We start from the raw sequence: 11,757 nt of genomic DNA on the forward strand, positions 1-11,757 counted from the left end.
CATGTTTATCGAAGACGCTCTGCAGGAACAGGGAAGCGTTGTGGTTGAGCTCAGTGCTGCAGTCTGCTGGGATTTTTAATCTACAGACACACACAGTGTAGGATTACATGAAATTCAGGGGGTGGAGCTAAAACTAACAATAAACAGTAAGGTGGGTGGAGCTACAAAAGTTACAGGAATTTTTTTTTTTACTCAAACAGGAGAAACAGTAAAGAAGAGGGTGGAGCTATCAATATACGCAGAGGCGTGGCTAAACTGGAAAAAAGATAACATGGGCGGGGCTAACATTAGAATCAGGCAAGTAATTGGTACGATCCAAATCAGTAAGTGGCACAGGAAGTGGGTTTAACAGCAGAACCAGGTTAGCAAGGTCAGGGTTAACGAAAGAAACAGGTTACCTGGGGGCGGAGCTAAGAGGACAAACAGGAAAGAAGGAGGAGGAACTATGAACAGAAACCTATCACAGGAAGGTGATAGTTTATCATGAGTGGGCGGGGCTTACGGAGGGAAAAGATAATCCTGATGTAATTCCAGATCATTGTCGTAACCAAAATGGCGAAGCACCGCCCACGTGGTCTCGTGACGCCCCCTCTGGATGAAGAGCGAGTGGAGGAAAAGGAATCCTGGGAAAAAAGATATCATTAGTTTATACACCAGTGTGTGTGTGTGTGTGTGTGTGTGTGTGTGAGTGTCTCACCCTGCAGAGTCAGTCCATCCTCACACACTCCATCAGGCATGTTCTTCTTCACCACCTTCTTCACGTCCTCTAGAGCCTGAGGAGCGAGTGGTGAGCTGAAACACACTCTCTAAAAAAACAACACGGAAATAACAGGAAATAGAAACCTGAATAAAAGCACAGGAAGCAGATGTGAGAGATTCTTTCACTCTTTCACTCATTCATTCGTTCAATTATTCACTTATTCATTTCTTCACTTTTTTACTCCTCTGTGTTTTTACCTGGAAGAAGTTGAGCTCAGCGTCACTCAGGATGCTGTTATTATCCAAATCTGATATCCTAAAGATACGCGTGAGAGCACGTACACACGCCGGCTTCATCTGTGTCTCACACACACACACACACACACACACACACACACACACACGTAAAATATGATAAATATATAGAGTAGTGAGACGTGATTGTTGTGAGAGATTAGCGCGAGCAGCAGTTCAGCACCTGTTTGCCCTCGGGGCAGTAAAGTGGCCCTGTGGGGTGAAGGACGGCTTTCTGAGCGTAATAAAACATCTCAGAAATGTTCTTCAGATTCTTCGCTGAACACTGAAACACACCAACCATAACAGCTACATTTCTATACAGATTAATAAATAAGTAAATAAATAAACAAACAATTAAATAAATGAATAAATAATAAATATAATACATTATAAAATGGTAAATAAATAAATATGTGCACACGGTAATAACACGTTTATAAACACTGAAAAACACATCAATATGCTGCTGATGTACAACATTCGTAAATGTGTGTGTGTGTGTGTGTGTGTGTGTGTGTGTGTGTGTGTGTGTGTATGTGTGTGTTTGCACCTCCACACAGGTCTCGATCTCTGTGTATTTGTTCATGATGTGCAGGACGTTCTCCATGCTGCTCTGTTCCACCAGATCAGATTTATTCCCAACCAAGATCAGAGGAACCCTGTGACACACACACACACACACACACACACACACACACACAGAGTAAATGTTGATGTTTGTGTCTTGAACCTTCATGTTTTTTAATATCTCAGCTGTGGAGTGAAGATGAGAGGATGAGGATCAGTGTCTCTGACCTGCTGTCTTTATCCGTCCTCTCGTTGATCAGAGGAATCCAGTGACTCGTCACCTGAAAACAGAAACATCACGTGTTGGAGCTCACGCTGAAACGCTGGAGTTTCCTGATCAAAGCTTCGTTTAAATGCCCAGCGTTTGCAGCTTGGGGGTGCTGGGATTAGAACTCAAAACCTTCATATCTGAAGCCCAACATCTGGACCACTGAGCATCACACACTCGCATTACATTCAGAAACATTCTTTTCCATGCTCAGGGTCTCCTGGGAATGATTTGTTCTCACTCACGATTTCCGGGATGTTTTTTATCTCTGTGTGATTTTGGAAAAAACTCAAACGCAAATCAAGTGTTTTTCCAAAGCAGCTGATTTTCCATGAGGTTCTGCATCCTGCTAAACATTTAGAGACAAAACAACTACAAACATTTACAATAACTTAGAAAAGTAAAAATATATAACATAAATATTAAATACAAATATTAATATTAATAAAAATCAATTATATTCAATATTTTATTATTAAATCTATAATAAATATATGAACATGTAAATATATATATATATATAAATACTTTGCATATTTTGTCCCTGATTAATGGTAAATGTTTCTTTTTTCTTGTCGATCACTTTAAAGTGTTATTATTATATTATTATTTGATATAATAATTTTCTATAAAATAAAGTTATATATTAAATAATAATAATGTTTGTACTTTGCTTTGATCTCATAACGTGATAAAATCTGTGCTGTATTTGGCAACCTCAGGTGACCTCAGCAGCGTCTTTCCCAACTTCCCCTTTCTGAATATTATTTCATCATTAATCATTTCAACATTGTGAACAGGAAGCTGAAACGCCACCGTGACTCACTTTCTCGAGAGACTTCCTGTTGTTGACGGCGTACACGATGCATATAACGTTGGCCTGTGAAGAGACACAGATGTGGATGAATTGACACCACGCTGATGGACCTCCGTGCATCGAGTGTGTGTGTGTGTGTGTGTGTGTGTGTGTGTGCGTGTGTGTGTGTGTGTGTGTGTGTACCTTGGAAATCTCCTGATCGAGCTGCTCGTCCGTCTGTTCGGCTTCTGCGTTCATTTAAAACACACTTTTTTTACTTTACACTCGGATCATGTGACAGGAAGTGATCACCACCTGCTCGGCCTTTACCTGAGTAATCCACGATGTGTGTGGGAACTCGCTCCGGAGTGACGTCAGCGGGGATGGTGATCTCCTCCACTTTGTAGGGAACCTGAAGAGACACAAACGAGACACAATGTCATGTGATGTGATATAAAAAAGCCACATATCACATAACATGACATCACATCATGACATCACATCATGACATCACATCATATCACATGACGTCACACCCCGTCACATCGTATCAGATGAAATGTCATAACATGATGTCATGTCACGTGACATCAGATAACATGACATCGTCCCCATCAAATTGTATCACATCATATATATGACATCATACAATCACAATCGATATCACATGACACGACATGGTGTGACATCATATCACACGGGATGTGAAATATACAGGACATGTACTTATATCTGATTTATATATTAAATCCCTAATCAATAATTAAAAAAGATTTTCTTGCAAATAAATTTATAAAAAAATAAAAGAAGGTCAGAGGCAGATGTAGAGGACAGGGGGGGTGGAGATGATCCACTGTGGAGACCCCTAATGGGAGCAGCCGAAGAAGAAGAAGAAGAAGAAGAAGAAGAAAAGAAGAAGAAGAAGAAGAAGTAGAAGAAGAGGTAGAAGAAGAAGAAGGAGAAGAAGAAGAAGAAGAAAAGAAAAGAAGAAAAGAAGAAGTAGAAGAAGAGGTAGAAGAAGAAGAAGGAAGAAGAAGAAGAAGAAAAACAAAAAGAAGAAAAGAAGAGGTAGAAGAAGAAGAAGGAAGAAGAAGAAGAAGAGGAGGTAGAAGAAGAAGAAGAAGAAGAAGAAGAAGAGGTGAAGAAGAAGAAGAAGAAACAGAAGAGGTAGAAGAAGAAGAAGAAACAGAAGAGGTAGAAGAAGAAGAAGAAGAAGAAGAAGTAGAAGAAGAGGTAGAAGAAGAAGAAGAAGAGGTAGAAGAAGAAGAAGAAGAAGAAGAAGAAGAAGAAGAAGAAGAGGTAGAAGAAGAAGAAGAAGAAGAAGAAGAAGTAGAAGAAGAAGAAGAAGAAGAAGAAGAAGAAGTAGAAGAAGAGGTAGAAGAAGAAGAAGAAGAAGAAGAAGAAGAAGAGGTAGAAGAAGAAGAAGAAGAAACAGAAGAGGTAGAAGAAGAAGAAGAAGAAGAAGAAGAAGAAGGAGGTAGAAGAAGAAGGAAGAAGAAGAAGAGGTGAAGAAGAAGAAGAAGAATGAGAAGAAGAAGAAGAAGAAGAAGAGGAGGTAGAAGAAGAAGAAGAGAAGAAGAAGAAGAGGTAGAAGAAGAAGAAGAAGAAGGAGAAAAGAAGAAGAAGAAGAGGTAGAAGAAGAAGAAGAAGAAGAAGAAGAGGTAGAAGAAGAAGAAGAAGAAGAAGAAGAAGAAGAAGAAGAAGAAGAAGAAGAAGAAGGAGAAGAAGAAGAAGAAGAAGGAGAAGAAGAAGAAGAAGAAGAAGAAGAAGAAGAAGAAGAAGAAGAAGAAGAAGAAGAGGAGGTAGAAGAAGAAGAAGAAGAAGAAGAAGAAGAAGAAGAAACAAAGAGGTAGAAGAAGAAGAAGAAGAAGAAGAAGAAGAAGAAGAAGAAGAGGTAGAAGAAGAAGAAGAAGAAGAAGAAGAGGAGGTAGAAGAAGAAGAAGAAGAAGAAGAAGAAGAAGAAGAAGAAGAGGTAGAAGAAGAAGAAGAAGAAGAAGAAGAAGAGAAGAAGAAGAAGAAGAAGAAGAAGAAGAAGAGGTAGAAGAAGAAGAAGAAGAAGAAGAAGAGAGGTAGAAGAAGAAGAAGAAGAAGAAGAAGAAGAGGTAGAAGAAGAAGAAGAAGAAGAAGAAGAGGAGGTAGAAGAAGAAGAAGAGGTAGAAGAAGAAGAAGAGGTAGAAGAAGAAGAAGAAGAAGAAGAAGAAGAGGTAGAAGAAGAAGAAGAAGAAGAAGAAGAAGAAGAAGAAGAAGAAGAAGAGGTAGAAGAAGAAGAAGAGGTAGAAGAAGAAGAAGAAGAAGAAGAAGAAGAGGAGGTAGAAGAAGAAGAAGAAGAAGAAGAAGAAGAAGAAGAAGAAGAGGTAGAGGAAGAAGAAGAAGAAGAAGAAAAAAGAAGAAGAAGAAGAAGAGAAGAAGAAGAAGAAGAAGCTAGATAAAATAATAATAATAATAATAATAATAATAATAATAACATCACAACCTCAGGTGACCTCAGCAGCTCTTTCAACACGACATCACATCTCATATCCAATCACTCCTATTACATCACATTACATCAAATCATGTCATATGAGATTATAACACGTCATCACATAATATCACCTGCTAGAACATCACATACCACTGCAAAATATATAAATAATAACATATAAATCTTCTTACTACAGCAGGAAACTCCTCACTGACCAGCGACATGATCAGAGACGTCTTTCCCACTTTGGCTGTTCTCACACACACACACACACACACACACACACACACACACACACACACACACACACACACATTAAAGAATTTGTAGAGCTGTGTTTTGTGTTCAGTGTTAATGTTTGTAGTAGATGATAAGAGCATGCAGAATATTTTATAGTATATTATAAATTATTATATTATATTATATTATATTATATTATATTAGATTAGATTATATTAATATTATATTATATTATATTATATTATATTAGATTATATTAATATTAGATTAGATTATACTATATTATATTATTATATTATTATATTATATTAGATTAGATTAATATTATATTATATTAATATTAGATTAGATTAGATTATATTAATATTAGATTAGATTAGATTATATTAGATTATATTAATATTAGATTAGATTAGATTAGATTAGATTAGATTAGATTATATTAGATTAGATTAGATTATATTAGATTAGATTATACTATATTATATTATATTAGATTAATATTAGATTAGATTAGATTAGATTAATATTAGATTAGATTAGATTAGATTATATTAGATTAGATTAGATTAGATTATACTATATTATATTATATTATATTAGATTAGATTAATACTATATTATATTATATATATATATGTGTGTGTGTGTGTGTGTGTATAAAACTTTAATGGTAATATAGAACATTGCAGATTTTTACTTGGACAAATACAACATGCTGCATTATCACCTAAATATGGAAGTAAAGATTATTATATATTAGATTAGATTAGATTAGATTAGATTAGATTAGATTAGATTATATTATATTATATTAATATTATATTATATTAATATTAGATTAGATTATACTATATTATATTATTATTATATTATATTAGATTAGATTAGATTAGATTATACTATATTATATTATATATATTATATTATTATATTAGATTAGATTATATTATATTAGATTAGATTAGATTAGATTAGATTAGATTAGATTAGATTATATTAGATTATATTATATTATATTAGATTAGATTATATTAATATTATATTATATTATATATATTATATTATATTAGATTAGATTATATTAATATTAGATTAGATTAGATTAGATTAGATTAGATTAATACTATATTATATTATATATATATATGTGTGTGTGTGTATAAAACTTTAATGGTAATATAGAACATTGCAGATTTTTTACTTGGACAAATACAACATGCTGCATTATCACCTAAATATGGAAGTAAAGATTATTATATTAGATTAATATTAGATTAGATTAGATTAGATTAGATTAATACTATATTATATTATATTAGATTAGATTAATATTAGATTAGATTAGATTAATATTAGATTAGATTATATTATATTAGATTAGATTATATTAGATTAGATTAGATTAATATTAGATTAGATTAATATTAGATTAGATTAGATTAATACTATATTATATTATATTAGATTATATTATATTAGATTATATTAGATTAGATTAGATTATATTAATATTAGATTAGATTAATATTAGATTAGATTATATTAGATTAGATTATACTAATAAACAGGATTCAGAAGGCCACAGAAGTGCTTTAGAAAGCAGTTTATAAAAGTTGTTCTACCTCAACTGATAAAGACTAAAACCAGGCTGAACAGAGATTAAATCTGCGTGGAGAAGCTGCTCTGTGGGCCGGGGTGAGGAGTTTGTCTGTTTAAAATCTCTGACATTTGCAGCCAGGAATCCTGATATGAGTGTCATGCGGAAACGTGGTGGTGGTGGCGTCTTGAAGTTGGTATTGAGATTCATTAGTAGGGAAGACCAGATGGATAGAGCAGATACAGGGGAACTTACAGAAGAAATCCAGGTCCAGGATGTGGGAGATGTGAGATGAGGAGATTTCATTTCTAACTCAATCTTTACTCATAAATCATTCAGAGCTCCTCCTATTCTGGATTATTCTGAATTTCAGCATTAGAAGATTTGAACACCAGGTACGACATAAAATAATCGTCTTCCTGTCGTGAAAGCTTATAACCTGCAGAATGAAGGATCAGATGATGATCAGATTTAGTTATAATATATTATAAAGGGATATAAATATTGTACCTATAATATACATATAAAGGGATGAAATAAAAGACAGATAGATGATGTACAGAACTGCTCATGTCATGTATAAATGTATAAAGTGCTGATAATCCAGAGGCTTTGACATTTCAGGACAGATCGCCTCCACCTCCCTGCACTGCACTGAGGTGTTCAGGTGTTATAACGCGTAATAACGCAGGATCCCACTGGATTCCTGACCTCCTGCTTCCATTACAGGAAGAAATCTGAAGTGAGCATCTAAAGGAAATTGATTCTAATTCAGTCCCGGAGGTTCTAAAGGACAGAAACAGATAACTCACGCTCTCCGACGAGTAAAATCCGCACGTCTTTCCGCATCTTTCCTGATTTCTGATCTCACGTGTCATGTAGCGGATTTTCTACAACACTCAGGATGCAATTACGGCTCAGAAATCACGCATGCGCAGGACACGAACTAGCGATGAACACAGTTTAACAGTTTAATTAAATATATCATTTTATATTTTCACATTTATAAAATTTTATATAAATTAAATGTTTAAGGATAAATATAAAGGTCGTGCTGCAGGACATGGTGTGAAACATCACCGGTTTATTCGTCACACTTGCCGGTAGCGCACTTCCGGGTATTTAAACCTGAAGTGCCTACGTCATCACAGAAAAGCTTGCTGATTGGACAGCTTAACTGTCATTTATTTTCCAAGGGACCAATTAAAAATATTGTTTTATTCAAGGACTTTAGTTCAAGTCAGTGATTTTTCCTCGAAAAATATAAATAATACAAAATAAAAATACTAAACGTCCCTACAGACTACAAAACTTTATTATATTATATTATATTAGATTAGATTAATATTAGATTAGATTAATATTATATTATATTATATATTATATTATTATATTATATATTATATTATATTATATTAATATTATATATTATATTATATTAATATTATATATTATATTATATTATTATTATTATTATATTATTATTATATTAGATTAGATTATACTATATTATATTATATTAGATTAGATTAATACTATATTATATTATTATATTATATATTATTATATTATTATATTAGATTAGATTATACTATATTATATTATTATATTATATATTATATTATATTAATATTATATTATATTAATATTAGATTAGATTAATACTATATTATATTATATTATATTAGATTAGATTAGATTAATATTAGATTAGATTAGATTATATTAGATTAGATTAATACTATATTATATTATATTAGATTAGATTAATACTATATTATATTATTATTATATTAGATTAATATTAGATTAGATTAATACTATATTATATTATTATATTATTATATTATTATATTATATATTATATTATTATATTAGATTAGATTAATACTATATTATATTATTATATTATATTATTATATTATATATTATATTATTATTATATTATATTATTATTATATTAGATTAGATTAATACTATATTATATTATATATTATATTATATTAATATTAGATTAGATTATACTATATTATATTATATTATATTATATTAGATTAGATTATATTAATATTATATATTATTATATTATTATTATATTAGATTAGATTATATTATATTATATTATATTATATTAGATTAGATTAGATTAATATTATATATTATTATATTATTATTATATTAGATTAGATTATACTATATTATATTATATTATATTATATTATATTATATTATATTAATATTAGATTAGATTAGATTAATACTATATTATATTATATTATATTATATTATATTATATTATATTATATTAATATTAGATTAGATTAGATTAATACTATATTATATTATATTATATTATATTATATTATATTATATTAGATTAGATTAGATTAATATTAGATTAGATTAATATTATATATTATTATATTATTATATTAGATTAGATTATACTATATTATATTATATTATATTATATTATATTAATATTAGATTAGATTAGATTAATACTATATTATATTATATTATATTATATTATATTAATATTAGATTAGATTAATATTATATATTATTAGATTAGATTAGATTATATTATATTATATTATATTATATTATATTATATTAATATTATATTATATTATATTATATTATATTATATTATATTATATTATATTATATTATATTATATTATATTAATATTATATTATATTATATTTATATTATATTATATTAGATTAGATTATATTAATATTATATTTTATTATATTATATTATATTTTACATAATAATAACTAATCATAACTAATTTTCTTCCTTCTAATGGTATTTGTTGAAGTGTAATATCACACTATAAAAATATCAGAAAAATCAGTTCTCTGTAATAAAGTGTGGGCTTCTGGTTTCCTAATAAACAGGATTCAGAAGGCCACAGAAGTGCTTTAGAAAGCAGTTTATAAAAGTTGTTCTACCTCAACTGATAAAGACTAAAACCAGGCTGAACAGAGATTAAATCTGCGTGGAGAAGCTGCTCTGTGGGCCGGGGTGAGGAGTTTGTCTGTTTAAAATCTCTGACATTTGCAGCCAGGAATCCTGATATGAGTGTCATGCGGAAACGTGGTGGTGGTGGCGTCTTGAAGTTGGTATTGAGATTCATTAGTAGGGGAAGACCAGATGGATAGAGCAGATACAGGGGAACTTACAGAAGAAATCCAGGTCCAGGATGTGGGAGATGTGAGATGAGGAGATTTCATTTCTAACTCAATCTTTACTCATAAATCATTCAGAGCTCCTCCTATTCTGGATTATTCTGAATTTCAGCATTAGAAGATTTGAACACCAGGTACGACATAAAATAATACGTCTTCCTGTCGTGAAAGCTTATAACCTGCAGAATGAAGGATCAGATGATGATCAGATTTAGTTATAATATATTATAAAGGGATATAAATATTGTACCTATAATATACATATAAAGGGATGAAATGAAAGACAGATAGATGATGTACAGAACTGCTCATGTCATGTATAAATGTATAAAGTGCTGATAATCCAGAGGCTTTGACATTTCAGGACAGATCGCCTCCACCTCCCTGCACTGCACTGAGGTGTTCAGGTGTTATAACGCGTAATAACGCAGGATCCCACTGGATTCCTGACCTCCTGCTTCCATTACAGGAAGAAATCTGAAGTGAGCATCTAAAGGAAATTGATTCTAATTCAGTCCCGGAGGTTCTAAAGGACAGAAACAGATAACTCACGCTCTCCGACGAGTAAAATCCGCACGTCTTTCCGCATCTTTCCTGATTTCTGATCTCACGTGTCATGTAGCGGATTTTCTACAACACTCAGGATGCAATTACGGCTCAGAAATCACGCATGCGCAGGACACGAACTAGCGATGAACACAGTTTAACAGTTTAATTAAATATATCATTTTTATATTTTCACATTTATAAAAATTTTATATAAATTAAATGTTTAAGGATAAATATAAAGGTCGTGCTGCAGGACATGGTGTGAAACATCACCGGTTTATTCGTCACACTTGCCGGTAGCGCACTTCCGGGTATTTAAACCTGAAGTGCCTACGTCATCACAGAAAAGCTTGCTGATTGGACAGCTTAACTGTCATTTATTTTCCAAGGGACCAATTAAAAAATATTGTTTTATTCAAGGACTTTAGTTCAAGTCAGTGATTTTTTTCCTCGAAAAAATATAAATAATACAAAATAAAAATACTAAACGTCCCTACAGACTACAAAACTTTATTATATTATTTATAAGCGAAACCTTTGGAAAAAAAAAAGGATTTAATAATTTATTAAATTTATATTATATATTATACGATATATGTCTATATCGTATAATATATAAATAATATACACATAATATATAAATGCTTATAAAGTAATTATCTTCTTCTTCTTCTTCTTCTTTCGGCTGCTCCCATTAGGGGTCGCCACAGCGGATCATCCGTCTCCATACCACCCTGTCCTCTACATCTGCCTCTTTAACACCAACTACCTGCATGTCTTCCCTCACCACATCCATGAACCTCCTCCTTGGCCTTCCTCTTTTCCTCCTACCTGGTGGCTCCATCCTCAGCATTCTTCTACCAATATAATTCATGTCCCTCCTCTGCACATGTCCAAACCATCTCAATCTCGCCTCCCTCACCTTGTCACCAAAACATCCTACATGCTGTCCCTCTAATAAACTCATTTCTAATCTTGTCCATCCTCGTCACTCCGAACGAAAACCTTAACATCTTCAGCTCTGCTACCTCCAGCTCCGCCTCCTGTCTTTTACTCAATGCCACTGTCTCTAATCCA

The 11,757-nt window shown here is 31.5% G+C and overlaps 1 protein-coding gene across 2 annotated transcripts in view; it reads right to left on the reverse strand.

Annotated features, from left to right (window-relative positions):
• Positions 1-10,687, reverse strand: part of LOC124381953 (mitochondrial Rho GTPase 1-A-like) — a 23,158-nt gene extending 12,471 nt beyond the window's left edge. The window contains exons 1-12 of one of the 2 annotated variants that reach the window (XM_046844069.1): positions 10,684-10,687; positions 5,283-5,341; positions 2,958-3,039; positions 2,832-2,875; positions 2,658-2,711; positions 1,792-1,844; positions 1,547-1,655; positions 1,178-1,279; positions 958-1,056; positions 698-806; positions 503-623; positions 1-80 (exon numbers count right to left, since the gene is read on the reverse strand). The exon at positions 1-80 is cut by the window's left edge and continues 5 nt beyond it. In XM_046844069.1, coding sequence (XP_046700025.1) covers positions 1-80; positions 503-623; positions 698-806; positions 958-1,056; positions 1,178-1,279; positions 1,547-1,655; positions 1,792-1,844; positions 2,658-2,711; positions 2,832-2,875; positions 2,958-3,039; positions 5,283-5,315 — 886 coding nt within the window. In that variant the 5' untranslated portion in view covers positions 5,316-5,341; positions 10,684-10,687. Of the gene's footprint in view, positions 81-502; positions 624-697; positions 807-957; positions 1,057-1,177; positions 1,280-1,546; positions 1,656-1,791; positions 1,845-2,657; positions 2,712-2,831; positions 2,876-2,957; positions 3,040-5,282; positions 5,342-7,743; positions 7,873-10,683 lie in introns of those variants that run through there. The other variant, XM_046843988.1, reaches the window with a different exon arrangement.
• Positions 10,688-11,757: the final 1,070 nt, after the last annotated feature.

This window comes from Silurus meridionalis, chromosome 1 (assembly GCF_014805685.1).
Source record: "Silurus meridionalis isolate SWU-2019-XX chromosome 1, ASM1480568v1, whole genome shotgun sequence".
Taxonomy (NCBI): domain Eukaryota; kingdom Metazoa; phylum Chordata; class Actinopteri; order Siluriformes; family Siluridae; genus Silurus; species Silurus meridionalis.